The sequence below is a fragment of the Oncorhynchus keta genome, chromosome 28, assembly GCF_023373465.1.
Source record: "Oncorhynchus keta strain PuntledgeMale-10-30-2019 chromosome 28, Oket_V2, whole genome shotgun sequence".
Taxonomy (NCBI): domain Eukaryota; kingdom Metazoa; phylum Chordata; class Actinopteri; order Salmoniformes; family Salmonidae; genus Oncorhynchus; species Oncorhynchus keta.
In genome coordinates, this window is record NC_068448.1 from 24,198,376 (window position 1) to 24,223,241 (window position 24,866).

Consider the following 24,866-nt stretch of genomic DNA (forward strand, 5'->3'; position numbering starts at 1 on the left):
CCTGGCTGGGCCACTCAAGGACATTCAGAGACTTGTCCCGAAGCCACTACTGTGTTGTCTTGGCTGTGTGCTTAGGGTCGTTGTCCTATTGAAAGGTGAAACGTCGCCCCAGTCTGAGGTCCTGAGCGCTCTGGAGCAGGTTTTCATCAAGGATCTCTCTGTACTTTGCTCCGTTAATCTATCCCTCAATTCTGTGTGATGACCCTCCCAGTCTGTCTGCCAAATTCTTTCTCTTTGATCTTGTTTTCCTGAATAGGATGTCGGAGTGTGGAGCTGGGAGTGTTGTCAGTGAAATGGGATAAATTCCCCCATACATTGAGGAGACTCTCTCCACGCAGACACACTGTTGTTTTTGGTTGTGGCATTTTGGGGCTTCTTTGTGTTCCTTTGTTTTGGCATCTCTCAACATCCCTCATTATCATCATCTACTCACTTACACTACTGACTACACACAATTGTTACTTGGATATAGTTTACTTTATTTAATAAACATGTTTGTAATTTCTTTATCTCCTTGTTGTCTCCCTCTTTGTTATGGGCTATGAGCTGATTCTTAACACCTCCCTGTCCCTGCCGCTGAAAAATATCCACACAGCACGATGCTACCACCACCATGCTTCACCATAGGGATGATGCCAGGTTCCAAAAGATGTGACGCTTTGCATTCAGGCCAAAGAGTTCAATCTTGGTTTCATCAGACCAGAGAATCTTGTCATGTGCCTTTAAGTGAGGAGTGGCTTCCGTCTGGTCTCTCTACAATAAAGGCCTGATTGGTGGAGTGATGCAGAGATGGTTGTCCTTCTGGAAGGTTCTCCCATCTCCACAGAGGAACTCTGGAGCTCAGTCAGAGTGACCATCAGATTCTTGGTCACCGCTCTGACCAAGGCCCTTCTCCCCCAAGTGCTCAGTTTGGCCGGGCGGCCAGCTCTAGGAAGAGTGTTGATGGTTCCAAACTTCTTCCATTTAAGAATGATGGAGGCCACTGTAGTTATGGATCTTCAATGCTGCAGAAATGTTTTGGTACCTTTCCCCAGATGTGTACCTTGACACAATCCTGTGTCAGAGCTCTACGGACAATTCCTTCAATCTCATGGCTTGGATTTTGGCCTTACATGCACTGTCAAATGTGGGACATTATATAGACGTGTGTGTACCTTTCCAAATGATGTCCAATCTATTTAATGTACCAAAAGTGGACTCCAATCAAGTTGCAGAAACATCTCAAGGATGTTCAATGGAAACAGGATGCACCTGAGCTCAATTTCGAGTCTCATAGCAAAGGGTCTGAATACTTATGTAAATAAGGTATTTCTGTTTTTTATTGTTAATACATTTGCAAAAATGTTTGAAACCTGTTCTTACTTTGTCATTATGGGGTATTGCGTGCAGATTGATGAGATTTTGCAAAAATGTAATACATTTTAGAATAAAGCTGTAACGTAACAAAATGTGTAAAAGGTCAAGGGGTTTGAATACTTTCCGAATGCACTATATACACAAAGAAAATAGGGTTCCTCAAGGATTCTTTGGGAAAGATGTGGAATCATAATGACTCAAATAATATCCCTTTGAGCCCTGAAATGATTATTTGCAGTTCACAAAAGTGTTCTTTGCTCTATGAGTGATAATTCAAATGTTGGGGGCGGCAACTCATTAGAATATTTTTGGGTCCAGTTTGCGCACAGCTCTTTTTGTGTAACCAGGAGTGAGAGTAACATTCCAGTTAATGTAATCTATTGTGTTATGCCATTACACGTTATATATGACTATGGCTAATGTCAGAGTCTTGTGAAAGAATCACACAAAATGGCCTTGTGAGAAGTGATGTCTAAATCAGTGATACGCAAGCCGTTCCAGAGCTGGTGTATGAAATCTATGTCTTCTTCTTCTCTGTTTTTTAAATACAACATCTGAAAATGTCATCCACAACCACAAAAATAATTTTAAAGAGCTAAAGCAAGTCCCACAATTTTACTTAATTTAAAATGACCATTTTAGTTCATATTGAACAATGTTTTGCATTTGTCAATGAGCCGGAAGTTGAGAGACAAATGTGTTTGAATGGCTTTGGGCTACATGACGTTAATATAAAACAATAAACGTGACGATGAACAGACAGGAACATAAATTGGACAGAAATCAAATAATAAGTAAGCATAAATCTAAACCAAGATTATAAGGACTTAATAATGCCGGATAATAGCCATGTAGCAACCTGTCCCCTGTCTGGCTGCAACAGGAATGACAGAGCTTACATATGTTTCCATCAAGGCCTCACGTTTGAATATCAGCCTACCTTTGCAACAAATCAACAAATAATGGAATGAAAAAAATGGATTTTGTGGCCCATGAGAGGGCCACAAAAATACATTCAGGTAATACAAGCACACACAATTGCCATAAATACACACTTCAATTATTAGTGTAGAACCATGCCTAAGTATTGAATAAACAGGGTACACATTGCTCTCCCACTGGGATTTAGCCAACTGGGCATTACCCAACACAAAGGATGGACGAACACATGGACGAACGAAGTTCTGGTTGACACGCCCCCTTCCTGAGCACGACAAGGGAACAAATATTTCACCTCTTAAATTACGAGGAATCAAAGGTAAGTTCTAATCATTACTTTTAACATAGGAATAGCCATCCTAATAATAACATATGTGCAATTTGTAGGAGTAACATTAAAACACAAAAAGCATGATTAACAGAGTGAAACTAGTGGAGCAGCAAACAAATGTTTGGTGCCAAAACCTATTGAATGACTGCATCCTAAAAGTGATACTTGTTGGCAAATGATCAACAGTACCACATGACATGGTAAGCAAACACATACATGCAATGATTAAATGTGCTTTCAAAATTAAAAAATGGTTTCCATAAACAATGCTGTTTTTTTAGAGAACAGGTAAAAATATTAGGCCACGGATTGAAAAGTCTCCTTCTCCAAATACTCTTTTGTAGTTTAAAAAAACCTTTAATCATGGATGGATGGATGGATGAATGAATGAAAATACCCACCTATGTCTTCTAACTGCTCCATGGCCTTCTTCTTCTTGAATCCAACTAATAACAGACGTTTAGGGTTAGCATCAAAATACAAGGACTCAACTGATCATACAAGTAAGTTATATGAAGTGTAAAGAAACAAACATTCTCACCCTCAATCACATTCAATGCTGCAGTGCAAATAGCTTTGCCATATTCATTGATAGCATAGCATTTGTAAGTGTCTGCCTCCTCTCCAGACACTCTGTGAATCTGGTGAAATAAATTAACTGTTTAATCACAACTGAACAGATTCATAGGTTATATGCATACTCTTGTGCATAAGGTTAGACTCACCTCTAAAGTGTATTCACCAGTAGCTTCATCATATTTCTTTTGAAATGTTTCTGTGTCTGACATATCCCCCTTAGCTCTTCCCCAAGTCACCTCTGGTTTGGGATCCCCACACACATTGGCTTTGAAAATGGCTAATTTACCTGTATGATGTGCAAAAACATTGATTCATTATAAAATACCCCAATCCCAACGTGAAAAAGGATTGAAAGGAATGTGAGTCTTATTTAGTTATTGCTTGCTTTTTTCAAGTCTACCAACAAGTCTACCAGCAGGCCTGCTAGCTAAGATAGTTAGACAAGGTAGCTACTCTAACTTGATTGATAGCATGAAAAGGCTTCTTGGTAGCTAGTTATGAGTTTGGGAGATTGGGAATCTTTCTGGACTAGCTAAAGCCAACTTAATAAAAGCTAAGTGTAGTATTACAAATAAAAAAAACATGTATTTAAAAATGTTTGACAAATCTTAGGGGACACGTGCCCCTGTGCCCCCTATGGGCATGACACCTCTGAGCATATAGACCAACACTGAGAGGGCCTAGGCCTGATATAGAAAACCTAAAACATCCTGGGGGCTCACCCTCTTGAATGGTTAGAGCGATGGGTTTGCGAAGGAAGTCTGGGGTGCTCTTGCCCTCCGGTAGAACCTCTATAAACTGCGTGATCATGACCCCAGGGACCTTGGACCTCTTCTTGATGCCAGCTGGAGAAAAGATGAGAAGTAAGAGGGAAATAAGTCTGATTAAGCCCCAACAAATGTTTTACAAAAACACAAATCCAATCAATGAATCAATACATGAACTGCACTCAAAAATGGCATGAATCAATTATCAATTATTCAATCATGATATATAAATACAATACATTCGGGATGTATTGGGACTCCTTGACCTTTTCCACATGTTGTTATGTTAAAGCCTTATTCTAAAATGGATTATATTGTCCCCCCCCCCTTATTAATCTACACACAATACCCCACAAAGCAAAAGAGGGTTTTTAGATTTTTTAGCACATCTATATAAAATAAAATGTACATAAGTATTCAGACCATTTACTCAGTATTTTGTTAAAGCACTTTTGGCAGAGATTACAGCCAGCATTCTTCTTGGGTAAGACGCTACAAGCTTGGCACACCTGTATTTGGGGAGTTTCACCCATTCTTCTGTGCGGATAATATTCTTTAATCACTGCCAAGGGTGCTTGAACAAAGTACTGAGTAAATGGTCTGAATACTTATGTAAATGTGATATTTAAGCTTTTTATGTTTAATACATTTGAAAAATGTCTAAAAACCTGTTTTTGCTTTGTCAATATGGGGTATTGTGTGTAGATTGATGAGGGGGAAAAACAATTTAATCAATTTTAGAATAAGGCTGTAATGTAACAAAATGTGGAAAAAGACAAGGGGTCTGAGTACTTTCTGAATGCACTGTATATATACAGTACCAGTCAAAAGTTTGGCCACGCCTACATTACTCATTATAAACGCATGCTTTTCAACCGATTGCTGCCCGCACCTGCCCGCCCGGCCAGCATCACTACTCTGGACGGTTCTGACTTAGAATATGTGGACAACTACAAATACCTAGGTGACTGGCTGGACTGTAAACTCTCCTTCCAGACTCAAATTAAACATCTCCAATCCAAAATTAAATCTAGATTCAGCTTCCTATTTCGCAACAAAGCCTCCTTCACTCACGCTGCCAAACATACCCTCATAAAACTGACTATCCTACCGATCCTCGAACATCGGCGATGTCATTTACAAAATAGCCTCCAACACTCTACTTAGCAAACTGGATGAAGTCTATCACAGTGCCATCCGTTTTGTCACCAAAGCCCCATATACCACCCACCACTGCGACCTGTATGCTCTAGTCGGCTGGCCCTCGCTACATATTAGTCGCCAGACCCACTGGCTCCAGGTCATCTATAAGTCTTTGCTAGGTAAAGCTCCGCCTTATCTCAGCTCACTGGTCACCATAACAGCACCCACCGGTAGCGCACTCCAGCAGGTATATCTCACTGGTCATCTCCAAAGCCAACACCTCCTTTGGCCACCTTTCCTTACAGTTCTCTGCTGCCAATGACTGGAAGAATTGCAAAAATCACTCAATTTGGAGACTTATATCTCCCTCACTAACTTTAAGCATCAGCTATCTGAGCAGCTTACCGATCGCTGCAGCTGTACACAGCCCATCTGTAACTAGCCCATCCAACTACCTACCTCATCCCCATATTGTTTTTATGAATTTTTTGCTCTTTTGCACACCAGTATTTCTACTTGCAAATCATCATCTGCACATCTATCACTCCAGTGTTAATTAGCTAAATTGTAATTACTTTGCTACTATGACGCATTTATTGCCTTACCTCCTGACGCCATTTGCACACCCTGTATATAGACTTCTTCTATTGTGTTATTGACTGCACGTTTGTTTATTCCATGTGTAACTCTGTGTTGTTGTTTGTGTCGGATTCCTTTGCTTAATCTTGGCCAGGTTGCAGTTGTGAATGCGAACTTGTTCTTAACTGGCCTACCTGGTTATAAAAAGGTGAAATAAAAATGTTCTATATTTTTTTCTCCAAAATGGCAGCTTTGCACACTTGGCACTCTTGGCTTTTCCAACAGTCTTGAAAGAATTCTCACATATGCTGAGCACTTCTTGGCTTTTGCTCCTCTGCGGTCCAACTCATCCCAAAACATTGGGTGATTGTGGAGACCAGGTCATCTGTTGCAGCATTCCATCACTCTCTTCTTGGTCAAATAGCCCTTACACAGCCTGGAGGTGTGTTGGGTCATTGTCCTGTTGAAAAATAAATGATAGTCCCACTAAACGCAAACCAGATGGGATGGAGTATCACTGCTGAATGCTGTGGTAGCCATGCTGGTTAAGTGTGCCTTGAATTCTAAATAAATCACAGACAGTGACACCAGCAAAGCACCCCCACTCCTCCATGCTTCATTGTGAGAACCACACATGCAGATATCATCCGTTCACCTACTCTGTGTCTCACAAAGACATGACGGGTGGGAATCCCAAAATCTCAAATTTGGACTCATCAGACCAAAGGACAGATTTCCACGGTCTAATGTCCATTGCTTGTGTTTCTTGGCCCAAGCAAGTCTCTTCCTCTAATTGGTGTCCTTTAGTAGTGATTTCTTTGCAGCAATTTGACCATGAAGGTCTGATTCATGCAGTCTCCTCTGAACAGTTGATGTTGAGATGTGTCTGTTACTTGAACTCTGTGAAGCATTTATTTGGGCTGTAATTTCGAAGGCTGGGAATTTTAGTGAACTCTGGTAAGTCTGTGTTTTCCTTTCCTGTGGCGGTCCTCATGAGAGCCAATTTCATCATAGCGCATTATGGTTTTTGTGACTGCACTTGAAGAAACTTTCAAAGTTGACATTTTCTGTATTGACTGACCTTCATGTCTTAAAGTAATGATGAACTGTCCTTTCTCTTTGCTTAGTTGAGCTGGTCTTGTCACAACATGGACTTGGTATTTTACCAAATAGGGCTATCTTCTGTATACCATCCCTACCTTGTCACAACAGAGCTGATTGCCTCAAATGCAAACAAATGAACTTTTAACAAGGCACACCTGTTAAATAAAATGCATTCCAGGTGACTACCTCATGAAGCTGGTTGAGAAAATGGCAAGAATGTGCAAAGCTGTCATCAAGGCAAAAGGTGGCTACTTTGAATAATCTCAAATATAAAATATATTTTGATTACTGCATGTTTCCATATGTGTTATTTCAAAGTTGATGTTTTCACTATTATTCTACAATGTTGAACATATTAAAAATAAAGAAAAACCCTTGAATGTGTAGGTGTGTCCAAACTTTTGACTGGTACTGTATATATGTATGTATATTTACTTCTATTTTGTTTAACATACTATGCACTCTGGTCAGGTTGTTTATTTTGCATGACTGATATTTAGGTTGTGGCTTTATCTGACTTCTTATCCTCACCAGCAGATGTCAGTCATGATGTGCTTTTCCACATGTGAGGTACTGGAAATGGTTTGTCTGAATGCCTTCACTGTTCACATGACAGGACAATAAACATCCAAAGTGCACTGGGCAGTACATTTTTTACAAATTGTTCTTGTCCTTGAATGTGAATAGTATTTTACAATTTCACACAGGAAAATGTTTGAGTTTTTGGAAGTGTTTTGTCGCGTGTTTTGTATTTTTTATATTTTCGTCACAGAATGTAGACATCAAAGGAAAATCAACCTCTTTATCCTGAAGTACATTGATTACAGTTTACCTTTATGTTTTACAATATCTTAAGAAAATAAACATTTATATTTCCTGTTATGTGCATTCCAGAAGAATGTGCATGAATACTACACAATCTTCTAAAACATGAATCCAACACAGATACTATACCACTGACGTTTGAATCCAAAATAGTTGAAAATGTTGTTTGTTTGTGTTTTTCATCTTCAAATACGTCCAGAGGTCACACCTGACCTGAAGGCAGCATGAGGTTAACTGATTTAATTAATTGCCCAGAATATTTAGAATCTCAGGACAACCAATCAAAATCAATTTACCTCAATATATGGAATTTGAAAACCAAAACACCAGTGAGTGAAAAAGCGAAACTTGCTTTTTGATCATCACTGTCCTACCTTTTTTCTCTTCTTCCTGTTCAGCCTCTGAAGGGCCTGGGTGTGCAAAGACAAAAGGATGACATGGAAGCAGATGGGTCAAGAAACATTCATCCTGGTAAGGACTTGGAGAGAGGGAGAGGAGAAGTACCTTTCTGGCAAAGACATGGTTTAGGCCTAGTACTTTGGCAGAATGGCAGAGAGACATTAGAATCCTCATACATTACAATATGTATGGTAAAGACAGGATATATTCCAACATAGGGACATACAATACATTTGTAACACATTACTTAAAGCCATAAGTTAACATTATGTAACATATTATGTAAGCTTTATAATACACAATCATAAAGGCTCATATATGCCTAAAACAAGTAATGAAGGATTTTTGGCTTAAAGTAAAGTGTGACCAATTTATTAAATGGGGTGAAAGACAAATACAGGTACAAAGACATTTTGCTACATTTGGAATGTAGTTTTGTACATTTAAGGACAATAGTTAAAGACATATCCCTAATGGGCTTAACTAATGGTACTACAAGGACCAAGTTAGTACGGCAATACAACTTCATTCATTTCTTGCAGAAAATGTCATGTTGTAGAGATTTTTCCTCTTTCCTGTGAGACATGGTACTGGACCCTAGAGCTTGATTTCATGGCCCTCCCTCCCCATCATCAGGGCAATTCCAATGTTCTTGTGTTTATGTTCTACTCAACTCCGATTCAATGGCTATATTTCAAAGAGCTGCCATTGTGTATAAAGGAGACAAACCTCGGGCTCATCTGCAATGTTCAATATTCAGTGAGACTGAACATTAATTTTAAACCGAGTTCCATCTTGTCTTGTTCATTGTCTTGGGTCTTAGTCGCCTCTTCTGAAACTGCTGATCACTTGAAACAAAATGTTCTTATTTCCTTTGTTGTGGTTTTTCTTGGGGTGGTTTATCTCCCAAATGGTGCAGCGGTCTAAGGTACTGCATCTCAGTGCTAGAGGTATCACTACAGACCCTGGTTTGATTCCAGGCTGTATCACAACCAGCTGTGATTGGGAGTTCTATAGGGCGGTGCACAATTGGCCCAGCGTCGTCAGGGTTAGGGTTTGGCCGGGGTAGGCCATCATTGTAAATAAGAATTTGATATAAATTGACTTGCCTAGTTAAATAAAGGTTACATAAAAAAATAATACATAACATTTCATAATAGACTGATCAGGGACCTTGGTACATCCATAGTTCCTGAGAGTTAAGAGTTGGCAGGAGCGCTGATATTGCCATTCTGTGGTCCTCAGTAGTGTCTTTTTAGGCATTACAATAAAGCAAATATCTGAAATGTTTGTCTCATCAGTTCCTTTAATGTAATTCCACAAGGTACTATTAATCAATCACACTACGGCCCACTAGCCACAATGCCTGAAAACATTGCCAAAGTACAATTTCTTCAATCCATTGAGTTCCCTAAGGACAGCCTTTTCACAATATGAAAAATGGTCAAACAAATTCTCCTGTTCATAATGGGAAAATAATTGGCCCCAGAGAAAAATAGTTTACATGATGAAAGCATTTTTGTAACCCGGCTATTATCAAAAAGAGTTTTACTTGGCCAATATAAGTAGCAATGCTAAAGCAGGCTTTCTGCCAACATACACAATACCATGTCGTGAAAAAGTATTTTCCCCTTTCTGATATTCTCTATTTTTGCAAATCTTTGACACTGAATGTTATCAGATCTTCAATCAAAACCTAATATTACATAAAGGGAACCTGAGTTGACAAATTACAATTCAAATGAATTGCCGCCGTACACTAAATAACTGGTTGAGGCACCTTTAACTGAATTGACTGCAACCAAATGCTTCCTGTAGTTGTTGATCAGTCTCATTGCTGTGGAGGGATTTTGGCTCACTCTTCAATGCAGAACTGCTTTAACTCAGTGACATTTTTGTGTTTTCAAGCATGAGCTGCCAATTTCAAGTCTTGCCAGAACATCTCAATTGGGATTAGGTCTGGACTTTGACTAGGCTATTCCAAAAAGTCAAGTGTGTTGCTTTTTAACCAATTTTCAAGTAGACTTGATTGTGTGTTTTGGATCATTGTCTTGCTGCATGACCCAGCTGTGCTCCAGCTTCAGCTCACAAACAGATGGCCTGACATTCTCCTGTAGAATTCTATGATACAGAGCAGAATTCATGGTTCATTCTATTAAGGCAAGTCGTCCAGGTCCTGAGGGAGCAAAGCATCCCCAAATCTACCAACACCATGCTCAACTGGTCAACCTGGTCAAATAAAGGTGAAATAAAATCAAATAAAAAAACGTTGGTATGAGGTTCTTACTCAAGTTTGTCAAAAGGCACCTGGAAGCACCTGGATGATCATCAAAACTCATGGAAGAATGTTCTACGGACAGATGAGTGAAAAGTCAAACTTTTTGGATGACATGGGTCCCATTATCCCATTAATATTGAGTATCAAAAATATGCTAAAGTTAAGACATTTTTTGAAAGGGGGAAAATACTTTTTCACATAACTGTATATAAAAAAGTATTGGACACCCCTTCAAATGAATGGAATCAGCTATTTTAGCCACAACCAGTGCTGACAGGTGTATAAAATCGAGAACACAGCAATGCAATCTCCATTGGCCGTCGAATGGCCTTGCTGAAGAGCTCAGTGACTTTCAACGTGGCACCATCATAGGATGCCACCTCCCAACAACGTCTAGGAGCAACAACGGCTCAGTTGCCAAGTGATAGGCCACCCAAGCTCACAGAACCGGACCGCAGAGTACTGAAGCGCGTAGCGTGTGGAAATCGTCTGTCTTCAGTTGTAACACTCACTACCAACTTCCAAACTGCCTCTGGAAGCAACTTCAGCACAATAACTGTTCGTCGGGAGCTTCATGAAATGGGTTTCCATGGCCGAGCAGCAGCACACGAGTCTAAGATTCCAGTGAAGGGAAATCTTAACACCGTAGCATACAATTACATTCTAGATGATTCTGTGCTTCCAACTTTGTGGCAACAGTTTGGGCAAAGCCCTTTCGTATTTCAGCATGAAAATGCCCCTGTGCACAAAGCAAGGTACATACAGAAATGGTTTGTCGAGATCGGTGTGGAAGAACTTGATTGGCCTGCACAGAGCCCTGACCTCAACCCCATCTAACTCCTTTGGGATGAATTGGAACGCCGGCTGCGAGCCAGGCCTATTTGCTCAACATCAGTGCCCAACCTCACTAATGTTCTTGTAGCTGAATGGAAGCAAGTCCATGCATCATTGTTCCAACATCTAGTGGAAAGGCTTCCCAGAAGAGTCAAGGCTGTTATAGCAACAAAGGGGGACCAACTCCATATTAATAGCCATAATTTTGGAATCAGATGTTCGACAAACAGGTGTCCACATACATTTGGTCATGTAGTGTTTGCTGCCAATATAGGCTACTGCAATACCACAGTGCACCACAAGTTATCCCCATCTTTATTTTCTCTGGCAATCATTGGGGGCCTTGTGAAGATAACGCTTGATGTTTGATGTCTTCTCTGTCTTAGTATGTACTGTACTGGAATTAGGAAGGAGAGAAAGGAACACTCATGTATACAGTACCTCCTTGGCCAGTGGCCGTCTGGTCTGTGACCTTTGACTTCTTCCACATCTTGGCAGATATGTGTGTGTGATCCAAAAGCTCAGTCAACCAGGGGGCTCTCTGTAAATGAAAACATCATGTAAACATCAACTGATTGATTACTTAGGAATTTTTATATTTTCAATCATTGTTCTCCATTATACTTTATCTATCACGAGAATGTCTTTCCAAAAGAGGTTGCAGAGTCCAAAGTTCCTGAACACAGCAGCTGTATGTCTGTCTCTAGAAGGCAATGTTAACATGTCATCTGTAAAGTCTTGCACTTGCTGAAGTGTCCATTAAATGTGGAGTGTGAAGGATGCATGTTGTGTATGAACTTTAGGCTGATGCCCTTTTCCTGTGTGACTGATAGTGACCACAGCTCATAACAGTGACAATGACACATGCTCAGGGTGCACAGTGTGCTGTACCGTAGACTGTATTTAATCTAAGAGATGAAAAGTTCCTTGTTGTTGGCTGACAATATCCATAATTTATGGGACGCATATGATTGTGTGTGTGTGTGTCTGTGTGTGTGTGTGTGTGTGTGTGTCTGTGTTTGTCATAATCTGGTAAATATACAGCATACAGTACATTGCCTTTCATCTTTTTGTGTGGTGTTGTCATTTTAAACTGTCAGAAGCCAATTTAATTACATGGGATTCAGAAGATGTATTACCTTTCATTAAACAGCCAAGACTAACCCTGTGCATGTGATAGGGCACATACCTCATAAAACTATGATCATGCTATCACCAAGATTGTGCAAATGACTGGAGTGGTTATACTTGAATGGGTACGCAGATAGAAATAGCAAGGTCAACAAAGGTTTTTGATATAAAAATGCAAACAAGTATCTAGTTTGTAACAGTTTTTGGCAAACGATCTGATCTGTTTGAGAGAAAAAAAAGAGAAAAAAAAAGGCAAAATATCAGAATTAGAGTGACTGTGCCAAAAAGTGTCAGACTTAAGGTGATTGCAGTAGAAAAGCTTAAGGGGCTTGGTTAGGGTTGCAAAGGGAGGGTATAATACTGGAAACATTCATTTTCCACTAAACTACCAGAATATTGTTGTCTTTCAAGGATTTTATGTAATCTATTACTTAAGTACCCTTTTGAGTACTTCAGATTATCACAGGTGTCTGTAATAATCGCTGGCCTCCTATGTGGCCTTGTCAAATAAATTAAATAATTGAATAAGATGATTTTAAAATAAAAAATATGTCAAAGCTGTAAAACATTATCCTAAATATAAACCATCAACCAATTGAATACCATAGGTGTTTAATATGGGGGTTTCAGCATGAAATATCCTTTATATATAGTAAACATCCCCACAGCATGATGATGCCACCACCATGCTTCACAATTGGGATGGTGCCAGGTTTCCTCCACACACATTTAGGCCAAAGAGTTCAATCTTGGTTTAATCAGACCAAAAAAATATTGTTTCTCATAGTCTGAGAGTCTTCAGGTGCCTTTTGGCAAACACCAAGCGGGCTGTCATGTGCCTTTTACTGAGGAGTGGCTTCTGTCTGGCCTCTCTGGTGGAGTGCTGCAGAGATATTTGTCCTTCTGGAAGGTTCTCCCATCTCCACAGAGGAACTCTGGAGCTCTGTCAGAGTGACCAGGTTCTTGGTCACCTCCCTGACCAAGGCCCTTCTCCCCCGATTGCTCAGTTTGGCCAGGCAGCCAGCTTTAGGAAGTGTCTTGGTGATTCCAAACTTCTTCCATTTAAGAATGATGGAGGCCACTGTTTTTGGGGACCTTCAAAGCTGCATACTTTTTTTGGTATCTTTTCCCAGATCTGTGCCTCGACACAACCCTGTCTCGGAGCTCTACAGATAATTCCTTCAACCTCATGGCTTGGTTTTTGCTATGACATGCACTGCCAACTGTGGGACATTAGAAAGACAGGTGTGTGCCATTTCAAATCATGTCCAATCAATTGAATTTACCATCATGTCCAATCAAGTTGCAGAAACATCTCAAGGATGATCAATGGAAACAGCATGCACCTGAGCTCAATAGTCTAGTCTCACAGCAAAGGGTCTGAATACTTATGTAAATAAGGCATTTCTATTTTTTATTGTTAATACATTTGCAAAAATGTCTGAAAACCTGTTTTTACTTTGTCATATTGGGGTATTGCTTGTAGATTGATGAGATTTTATAAAAATGTAATACATTTTAGAATAAAGCTGTAACGTAACAAAATGTGTAAAAAGTCAAGGGGTTTGAATACTTTCCAAATGCACTATATACACAAAGAAAATAGGGTTCCTCAAGGGTTCTTTCGGAAAGGTGTGGAATCGTAATGACTCAAATAATATCCCTTGAGCCCTGAAATTATTATTTGCAGTTCACAAAAGTGTTCTTTGCTCTATGAGTGATAATTCAAATGATGGGGGGGCGACTCATTAGAATATTTCTAAAAACATTTTTCTTGTTTTGCCATTATAGGCTATTGTGTGTAGATTGATGAGAAAAAGGCTGGAACGTAACAAAATGTTGAAAAAGTCAATGGGTCTAAATACCTTCCGAAGGCACTGTATATATTTTTAATACTTTTATTTGTTTCACTGTCAACATGTATTTGAAATAAATGTTTTGGCATCAAACTGGTAGCAGTGGTGAAAACAGTCAATAGTTGAACAGGTTGCGGAAGGAGTTATAAATATGCCATTGTTGATTAGATGCTTTTTTCACTATTTAGGCTATTTTCTCTTGAACCATATGATCTATCTACTAGAAACTCATGGACAATTTGAACACCGATATAAAAAAGGAATACTATATAGGAATTCAATATAAATGACCAAAGTTACGATTGCCATAGATTTGATATTAACTACCAAAATGACGGAAGATTCCAATAATTTCGTAAATTACTGGTACTGTAGCTTTCATCCCTAGACTTGGTATGAGGCAATTCTCAAACGTTTAGAGCTGTGGATACTGTATGTCTTATCATAAAGCACTTTGATACAACTGCAGATGTAAAAAGGGTTAATAAAATAATAATGATTGATTATCAAGATAGCATTCTTTGTCAATAACGCACATACCGTTCTAATTGAGCATTCCATGCTCTAAGTCTAAACCATTAGAACTTCACTTGCATGTGTACCTGCCAACTGATACATAGTGAGAGGCTAAGCCTGACGAAATATGGCACAGATAGTTGAGTTTTATAAATCAATCAGAGTGCTGTGCTAGTTTATCCTCACATGTCTTCACATTACGATCTGAGAGATCATTGTTGAGTACAGTATTTTCTTTGAAACATTCCAAATAAAGAAGTATATGCTTAGCTTATGTGAGTATAATAAATCAAACCTGCTGAACAAAATGGCAAACTCTGAAACTTAAGGTTTTAGAAATTCCTAGAGCTACAGTAGTTTGAATGAAGGCATTATTGCTACATGGAAAGAGTCCCAAATGTATTTGAGGGTCATTACATCTAGGCAGTCAGAGCACCATACTAAATAAAACGTATATGACTTTAATGAACATCAGGGTGCCAAGCATTCCCTTCTTGTCATGTTCTTTCCCGTCCCATGAATCATAACACTAGCAGGACAAACACTGACAGTACACACTTCGAACTCTATAGTTAGCTGTGACCCTGCTGGTAACCTACTGCTAGACCTGGGTTCAAATGCTATTATAAATCATTGCAAATACTGTATATGTGCTTGATTGAGATTGTCTGTTGCAATGCAACCAATAGAAAAGTCTCAAAAGTGCTAACACTGACTACCTGGCTCTCCAGGCAGCCTAAAGCAAACACTCAAAGTATTTGAAAGATTTTAATTAGTATTTGAACCCAGGCCTGCCTACTGCAATGACTTCTTGTGTCTTTACCAGTGGAGGCTGCTGAGGGGAGGACAGCTCATAATAATGTCTTGAACGGAGTAAATGGAATGGCATCAAACACATAAATTACATTTATTGTGTGCAGCATGAAATATTGCATTATAATACATTTACGACAAGAATCAAGTCATCACAGAGATAGTGTGCTGGGACCGAGCTCATTGGGGAAAAATACAGTATGGTCCAGTGTAGAACAGTTAACCAAATATATTGCCCTTTAAATGGGCAAAAATATGGTAATTCCTCATACACGACTGATCTCCCTCTTAGTTGAACCCTCAGAGTGTTTGTTTTTCAAAATCCAGTATAACTTTAGGTACACTGTAGGTACATTTCAGGTACACCTGGGAATTAAATCTGTTTTATGGTCCCTGGAAATTACATTTCTCCAGTGACCTTACTCAGTATGATCTTGCAATAGTCAGTTAAAGGTAGCTTACCTGCCTGTCGCCTGTCTAATGCTCACGTACTGTTAGTCCAACTCAGACTGTATTTGAGGGCTTGGGTCTTTCCTTGGGTCTTTCCTTGGGTCTTTCCTTGGGTATTTCTTGGGGTATTTTCTCGCTGCCCTCAAGGTTTTGCTTTGTAGTAAATCCTTTGGGGGAAACGGGTTTGATTTCTCTGCCAGCCTGTTAGTAACCAGACACAGTGATTCTGATCAAGAGGAGGCTCTCCCTGTATTTAGGCAGACGGTTCCTCAAAAGGGGAGGAGGGTGGTCAGGGGGTAGGGGGCTATATGATGAAAAGGATGATGGAGTGAGGGGTATCAACAGATACTGAGTTTCTCTACACCACATAATGACTGGTGACAGTCTAGCCATCTTCACAGAAACATTTGCTGAAAAGAACATGATTGGTGTGGTGGTCTCCATTTAAAGCTATGTAACCTAAGTTATTAGGTTGATATTCAAATCTTGTCACGCATACAGTGCCTATATCATTCAATCAGAGAGTAGATGTATCTTATTCATTAGCTGCTTTAATTCAAACAGAAAATGGGGATTGTTTCAAATGCAAGATATGTACATGAAGTTATTCACATAATTTGTTTTCATTTCTTATATGCCTCTATTCAACGGTCAACTAGTGTTACTGCTAAAAAGCACTTCAAAGAATATTGTAGTAATATTGACGGAAACACCATATGCTTCCCATATACTGTAGCTTTTCAAACACAATGTGGGTTAATATTGAACTTACATAGCTGACCTCTCATAGCGCTAATGGTCATCAGCTGTGATGATACTACAACGTAGACTTCACAGGTTGAGGTTAAGAAGGAGTCACTTGTCCCTTTCATCATGCTGAATGCATTATGTAACATGTTATGCGTAATGAAGAGTACCTTATTTTTATTGTGTCATATCTTTTTCTCATCCTGTTAATGCTCCGAGACAGTTGTTGTTGGAGGACTCTTATGAGTCTTTTAAAATAAAAAACCATTGACCTAAACTAAAGTTAAAGGGCTTTGAATGATTTGGAAAACTTCTGTGAGAACTTAACCTTCAATCAACACAAGGATCTCAGTTTAATAATTTCTCTAATATACAGTGATGTGAAAAAGTACTTGCCCCCTTCCTAATTTTCTCTACTTTTGCATATTTTTCATACGGAATGTTATCAGATCTTCAACCAAAACCTAACATTAGATTAAGCAAACCAGAGTGAACAAATAATACAACAGTTTCATACTTATTTCATAACCAAAATTATGCAATACCAAATATACTTGTGTGAAAAAGTAATTGCCCCCTTGCACTCAATAACTGGTTGTGCCACCTGCAATGACTTCAACCAAACGCTTCCCGTAGTTGTTGTTTCCTCACCGTTGCATAACTTAGTTTATTTGAAATAAATAAATATAAAATGTAAACTCAGGTATCTAATAGTAGGTTTTAATTGAAGATCTGAAAACATTCAGTGTCAAAAATATGCAAAAACAGAGAAAATCACAAATACTTCTGTATATACAGTGCTGTGAAAAAGTATTTGCCCCCTTTCTAATTTTCTTTTCTGTTGCACATTTTTGATACTGAATATTAATGGGATAATGTATTATTTTTTATGTATCCTTTGAAAGGATACAGATAGCATAAAGAAGTCAGGAAACGAAGCATAAAAACACCGCCCTTGATGTTTGCGTCAAACAGCCTAGTCAAAACCTTATCTCATCAGCCTGATAGTCGTGTCTAACAGTTTGTTTTTGCAGTTGTTCCTGAATTTCCAATGGCAGACACTTGCATGAGGAAGACTGCGTGTAATGCCTGTTTATACTCGGTCCTCTCCATGGGAACGTGTCTGTTTCTGATATCACTGAGATCTTAATCCTTCACACTCAGAGTGGCTTCTATGTAATTACTGCTGCTTTGACAGTCTGGTCATGATCCAAAGGACAATTCTGAATCCCGACTGGGGGATACAATATATTGTGCTTGTGCAATGTTGTTTGCATCATTACTGTTCGCACAGACACTCTACTAGTCTTTCTGTAGTTCTGTTTCTATGTCACCATCCTATATACTGTAGCGGCATAAATAATGAATAATATGAGCTTGTTATGCTGAAGGTTGCATGTCCCCAAAACTTGATATGACAAATGCGGTCACTTGACCATGATTGATGAAAGGACAAGGAGGATATTTTAAACTGGGTAATAAAACATCTAACATTGCGCTCCAAATGAAAACACAGGGAGCAAGAGGTTTGGACGCATTGGTCCTGTTGTTGTAGTACGTGACAGCGATCTTTCAACTGATACACGACAATGCAGTACATGCTTTCCAAGCTGTTTGCTGCTAGTGAAATGCGTACAGACCACAGTCCCTTTTCCCAAGCATTGATATTTGTTTACATCAAAAAGTGAATACACATGGCATCTAAACATGTTCGCTATCATTCAAATCTGTGTAGACATTTTTGATGTTTCTCATCTAAGCAACATTCATTTATTTGTAAGTTCAATGAGTTCACCTAGCTTCCTCTTCTAAAGTGAGCCATCCTAAAAGAATGAAATACTAATCGTCTGGAGGTACAAATATCATAACAAGCTGCAGCTGACCAGAACGCCGGATGTATTTATTTCAATAAGACCAGCAAGTTTCATGTGGTGCCAGTCTCCTGCCATGTTCGTCCTTCCACATACAGTTCCCCAAGTGGAACTAAATAGCCTCCAGAGTAGACATAATCCCACATAAACCTACTGGATTAGTCCCTTCTTCGATCCTTTTCCATATTGATAAAATGTCATGGCACATAGTGATCATTCCAGCCATGGACAAGTACTGAGGTGAGCCGCCTGGGTGCTAACAAGACAGCAATGGCCGGCCCCTCATTGGAGCATGGCGGCCTTTGGGTTATGTCACCAGTGCCTGGTCATCCAAAATACAGCAAGAGACATAACCAGATCTCGATGAGGAAAACAGGAAGAAAAAACAAGTGAAGTTTACTTTTTTGCCATTTTAAACGTCAATATGTCAGCGATCTCTGATGTAGCTGGTGACGAACTCGGGAAAATAATTTTGATAAATGTATGCAATAATGGGTAATATCTTCTGAGAAAATAAAATAACACATTTCATATATCAAAATGTATATGGTAAGCATGGCCTCTTGCCTAGATGTGCAAGAGACATGACTCTAAATGGACTTAAAGGGTCTTCAACATGTGCCGGATGGTCTGCCAAGTGGTCACTCAAATTACCTGCCATTCATCAAACGTCTTTTTCAAAAGTTCTACAAATAATTTTGTGAGGTTGTAAGCTTCTAGAAATGCTTGTAAAAGTCCTGAATCAGCCTCTGGAGAGTAAATACATGTTTTAACTGACATGCCTGAGGTCAGTGGTGTAAAGTACTTAAGTAAAAATACTTTAAAGTACTACTTAAGTCATTTTTTTTAGGTATCTTTACTTTACTTTACTATTTATATTTTTGACAACTTTTACTTTTACTCCACTGCATTCCTAAATAAAATAATGTACTTTTTACTCCCATACATTTTCCCTGACGCCCAAAAGTATTTACATTTTTAATGCTAAGCAGAACAAGAAAATGGTCACAAATGCTTTGTTTGTTAATTATGTCTGAGTGTTGGAGTGTGCTCCAGGCTATCCGTAAATTTAAAAAATATATATATATCTTGCCATCTGGTTTGGAATTTGAAATGATTTATACTTTTACTTAAGTATATTAAAACCAAATACCTTTAGACTTTACTCAAGTAGTAGTTTACTGGGTGACTTTCACTTTTTACTTGAGTTATTTTCAATTCAGGTATCTTTAATTTGACTCAAGTATGACAATTGGGTAGTTTTCCGACCACTACCTGAGGTAATACAGTATATTGAGAAGTTGAGTAAACAAGTGATCCCATTCCACTGAAGAGGCATGCAGACTGACAGGAGCATCTCTGGCGGAGAGACCCGATTTATCTCTCAACGTGGGTATGCTATGCACAGCCAACCTGTTCAGGTCACATATCAAGGCCACATAAATAAATCAAAAGCTATTCTAAAAGCATACATCATAAAATAATTGGCTGCAGAAAGGCCACAGTAAGGTGTTGTCTAGTCAGAATTATCATAATCCGATTAAACTAATGATGAGCTTGGCAGAATCTATCAATGTAATGTGAATGGGGTATATCCTTCATCTCTGCTAACATATACTACTGTACCTTCTGCCGTATGCCTCAACCAGGCAGCGATCGCATTGTTTTATACCTCTTGGGCCCACTTGTTCATTGTTGCCATTCAGTGCACGCTGACTAACTCACTGAGCTATGATATGCCCAGACAAATAGCATTTCCACATGGCTGATGACCTCCGAGACTTCAGAGACAATGATAAATCGCATGATCACATGATGAAACCAAAACTAGCCAGTGACAGTAATAAAGTACAGGATGGGGTTGGCTGTAATTCTAATACAGTGACATTTATTGTAATGCTATTCTCATCTCCCCTCACAAAGATTCACATTGCTGGGTTAAAAGTTGCACCCTTGTCATTTTGATTCTCCCATGTTTGGATATATCTGGAGATACCTGAGAGATGATATTCTTGTAACTTAGGGTTATCTTATTGATAAATACTTACACACACACACACACACACACACACATTACAAATCCTACAATGTGATTTTCTGGATTTTTTTCTCATTTTGTCTGTCATAGTTGAAGTGTACCTATGATGAACATTACAGGCCTCTCTCATCTTTTTCAGTGGGATAACTTGCACAATTGGTGGCTGACTAAATACTTTTTTGCCCCACTGTACATACTTTCAAAATCTTAGCTAGCAGTCATCATTATGAATCAAGTCGACAATCTACTGGCAAATCCTTTTTATTCCTTGTCATATTAAGATAAATAGTGAAGAGAAATAGATAAAAACATATTGGTGCTCATCGGCTATTGGACATAAACATTACACAACAAGTTGGAAATCGCAAAATCAACAATGAGTGGTTTGGAAAGAATCAGTGACAGTGGCTAACTGCAACCATTGCAAAGCAATCACTCGCCTGATATTCAGTGGAGTGGCTGTGTGATCCCAAATCTGGGTTTAAGTGTCTCGTTTCCAGGTTTAAAATGATAAACATTCAACATTGGCCATGCTGTCAATGAAGCATGATTTGTGCCGCGCTCAAAACAACTGTTAACTTGGAACTGCAAAAACTTGACTTTGAGCTCCGACTTCGAGCGACGAGCTCCGACTGGGAAATACGCTTTGAACGGTCATCCAACTAAGAATTGTAAATCGGGAACTCGGGCCTCTTTTCTAGAGCTACGACATGAAGATCATTGACATCATCATGATTCAACCTTGTTTTTTTCAAGTTCCCAGTGAAATCACCATAAATGCCAGACTTTGCCCATGAAGGACCGCCATGCCACCTTCCTGTTCAAGTGAGCACAGCACAAAAAGGTGAGTCCAGAAATGTCTTGTATGCTGCTGCATAAACAATGTAATATGCCAGGGAGATACTGTATGTATACGGTAGCTAAGAAAGTAATATTAAGTGTATGTTGTGTAGTAAGCTGTTAGTAGCCCATGCGCCTCATCCTAATAATTTAGTCAACCTTTCTTAATTCCGCCTATTGTTCTGACTTGGTGGTGCACATGTAGATGTGTAAATTTTGCAAGAGCTTTCATTGTCTGTTTATATGCTCCCTTTATTTATCCTACAGCTCTGACTTAGTGTACAGGGAGAACACTGTAAGAATGGCCCATGTTCTGATTTCTGATTTCTGTTGGTGTACATTTCAAAAGTGCCAAACAAATAATTATATTGACTACGTCTGTCCTAGCTCGCTCTGTCTTAATTTAAATTACGGATTGCCTTTTATCCACTTGTCGTCACCTTATGCCATAGTTTGAACATCTCAATTAGAAACCATATTGGTTTAGCAAGTCAGCCATATCAGCTATTTTCTTTGGGCCCCACCAAGATTTACATGCTAAAATTGCCACTGGACTAGTATCAAATCTAATCTCTCAGCCTCTTCAGTATTATATTCCAGTTTATACATACCGGTCTATGAAAAACCTTTGAATGCCAAAATTGCAATTCTAATGGGACAATCAACGAAGTGAAAGCTAGTTACAAGTCATCCTGATTTTTACAAAAATGTAACCAATTTAGAAATCCACTAGACGTGGCTCTTCAAACTTGGAGGCTGCTATTGCTCTAAAGACGAGACCAATTGTCGAAGAATAGATGTGGTTCAAAAGCCATTAGTTGAGGGATTTACCAATGAAAGTACATCCTTCACAGCTGCTGTACAGCTGAAATATATTGGCAGAGCAACTTGATTCCTCTATAAAGCCTCAGAGACTGAGATGATCACAGGACCATAAATTACCACTTTGGTGTCCAAATATTGTTGTCTTTTCCAAGAACACCATGAAGACTTTATAGTGGGTTTATACATCATAATCCAACTAGATATGATCTGGTCCACTGTCTGGCAACATTATAACAAATGTCTGGTTTAATAATGCTTGGTACTTAACGGGTACACAACCATGAACAGTCTACCCAGCAAACCGGCAACATTAGCTAAGATTCCCATTAAGTTATAGTTAGGGTTTAACTAACATTTGGATGACAACATCCAAAAACATAGAATGTTTTTGATAACAAAATATTGGTATTCTTAAAAAAATGTTTAAAATTAAATATCCTTGGAATAATCTAACATTCACTAACTAACATGTTGTGCACAACATCAATAACAAGATTCACAGAACATTAAAAAGTTCTCATCAGGTTTACAGTTAATGTAATAACACAATAAACCAGTAATGTTCACAGCAAACAGTGTCAACAGAAAGTTAAGGTTCCCACTCCATCCGTTTCCCAGATGTATGGTGCATTCAGAAAGTATTTATACCCATTTCACATTTTGTTGTGTTACAGTCTGAATTCAAAACGTATTAAATATAACATATTCTCACCCATCTACACACAATACCCCTAATGACACATTTTTGCATTTTACAGTTTAAGTCAGAAGTTTACATACACCTTAGCCAAATACATTTAAACTCAGTTTTCACCATTCCTGACATTTAATCCTAATAAACAATTCCCTGTCTTAGGCCAGTTAGGATCACCACTTTATTTTAAGAATGTGAAATGTCAAACTAATAGTAGAGAGAATGATTTATTTGAGCTTTTATTTCTTTCATAAAATAAAATGTAATATTGAAAAACTCCCCAGTCCTTAACGAATACAAGCATACCCATAACATGATGCAGCCACCACTATGCCTGAAAATATGGAGAGTGTTACCCAGTAATGTGTTCTATTGGATTTCCCCAAACATTAAACTTTTTTTATTCAGGACAAAGTTAATTTCCTTGCCACATTTTTTGCAGTATTACTTTGACCTTGTTTTGGAGGTCCTCAGAACATTTAAAACATGTTATATTTAAGTTTGACGTAATATTACCACAACATTCTCAGCATGCAAAATGAAGGCATAAGATAACAGACTGGAATACATCTTCTTTGTGTTTCTCTATAGATGTAATAGCAATTCACATTTGAGGACTATATTGTAGGTGGAGCAACATTTTAATTTCACCAGCATTTAATCATACAAACCCATTTGTTCCACTTCATACTGTATGTCAATAGTCTGCACATTACTTTGTATATTAGCTATTTGAACAGCATTTTAGTCATACAAACCCAATCATTCTTTTTACTTTTTACTTCATATGTTGACAATCTGCACATGTGGGGTTTGAACCTGTAATGTGTGGTTGCCAACCAGGTCTTTTGTCCTCTATGCCACCAGCGAAGCTCTTTTGCAGCTTCTTTTCTCTTGGTATGTAACAATGGCACTAAGGTCAATCAGGAATTCCACGCTTCCATTTTAGCCTTCCTAGACATAACTAACCCAGGGAGATACTGGTAACTTTTCACCATCACCCATCTTCTTTATATGCTGCATACTTCTGGGCCCATATTCACAAGGTATCCAAAACGAAGAAACATTGTAGAATCATCCACACAACTGGACAGTATTTGTGTTTTGGGAACATATATTTTGTGATGTCCCCACATTGTTCTCACCAGACTGTTCCCACAACCTAATGGAACATTCTGGGAACTTTTAAAAACCAAATGAAATGTGTTCTAGGAACGTTCTTGCAACGTCAGGTGAATGTCATACAATCATTCTATAATCATCACCACGATTGGAGAGTTTTTGTGTTATGAGAACATTTGCTACGACTTTACGAATGTTCTGGGAACTTTCACATATTTTTGTTTACTGGGTAGAGTCTAATAAAGAACACAAACAACAATTCATGAAAACAGTGATAAATGTAATTTAATTTCGGATTACACACACAGCTTGTTTAAACATGCCAAGCCTTCTCGCACCTGCTCCACATTAAGGTTAATCCCAGAATGGTGTAGATCATATCAACTCTAATATCAAGTCTCCTGACCAGGGCTAGGGAGTTATCCCCGGCTGGAAGGATGATTTAGGGGAGGACCAGCTGACACTTGGCCTTTCTGGTATTTTCCTTACATCATATTGTCCCCAGCCCATCTGTTTAGGGTATTCGGGTAGAGAGAGATCATCTGGCTAAGATGTCTCTAGTAATGACCTTAGATGATCTGTCATTTCTCGTACCATGGAGAGCTGAGAACTCATTTTCTCTTTAGAAGGCCACTTTAGGCCCTCGTCACTTCATCCCCTTGCTGCCACCTCCATCCTACTCAACTCAAGTGGTCGCTGGCAGTGGTGTAAAGTACTACTTGAGTCATTTTTGGGGGTATCTGTACTTTACTATTTATATTTGACAACTTTTATTTTTCCTTCACTACATTCCTAAAGAAAAGAAATTGCATTTTTACTCCATACATTT

At 38.7% G+C, this 24,866-nt stretch overlaps 1 protein-coding gene across 7 annotated transcripts in view; it reads right to left on the minus strand.

Annotated features, from left to right (window-relative positions):
- LOC118360887 (immunoglobulin-like and fibronectin type III domain-containing protein 1) overlaps positions 1-16,135 on the minus strand; it is a 46,513-nt gene extending 30,378 nt beyond the window's left edge. For 6 of the 7 annotated variants that reach the window (XM_052485186.1, XM_035740422.2, XM_035740420.2 and 3 more), the window contains exons 1-8: positions 15,913-16,135; positions 11,576-11,675; positions 7,998-8,033; positions 3,928-4,050; positions 3,352-3,491; positions 3,168-3,267; positions 3,028-3,072; positions 2,501-2,560 (exon numbers count right to left, since the gene is read on the minus strand). In XM_052485186.1, the coding sequence (XP_052341146.1) occupies positions 2,501-2,560; positions 3,028-3,072; positions 3,168-3,267; positions 3,352-3,491; positions 3,928-4,050; positions 7,998-8,033; positions 11,576-11,624 (553 nt within the window). In that variant the 5' untranslated portion in view covers positions 11,625-11,675; positions 15,913-16,135. The remainder of the gene's footprint in view (positions 1-2,500; positions 2,561-3,027; positions 3,073-3,167; positions 3,268-3,351; positions 3,492-3,927; positions 4,051-7,997; positions 8,034-11,575; positions 11,676-15,912) is intronic. The other variant, XM_052485184.1, reaches the window with a different exon arrangement.
- Between the last annotated feature and the right edge of the window lie 8,731 nt (positions 16,136-24,866).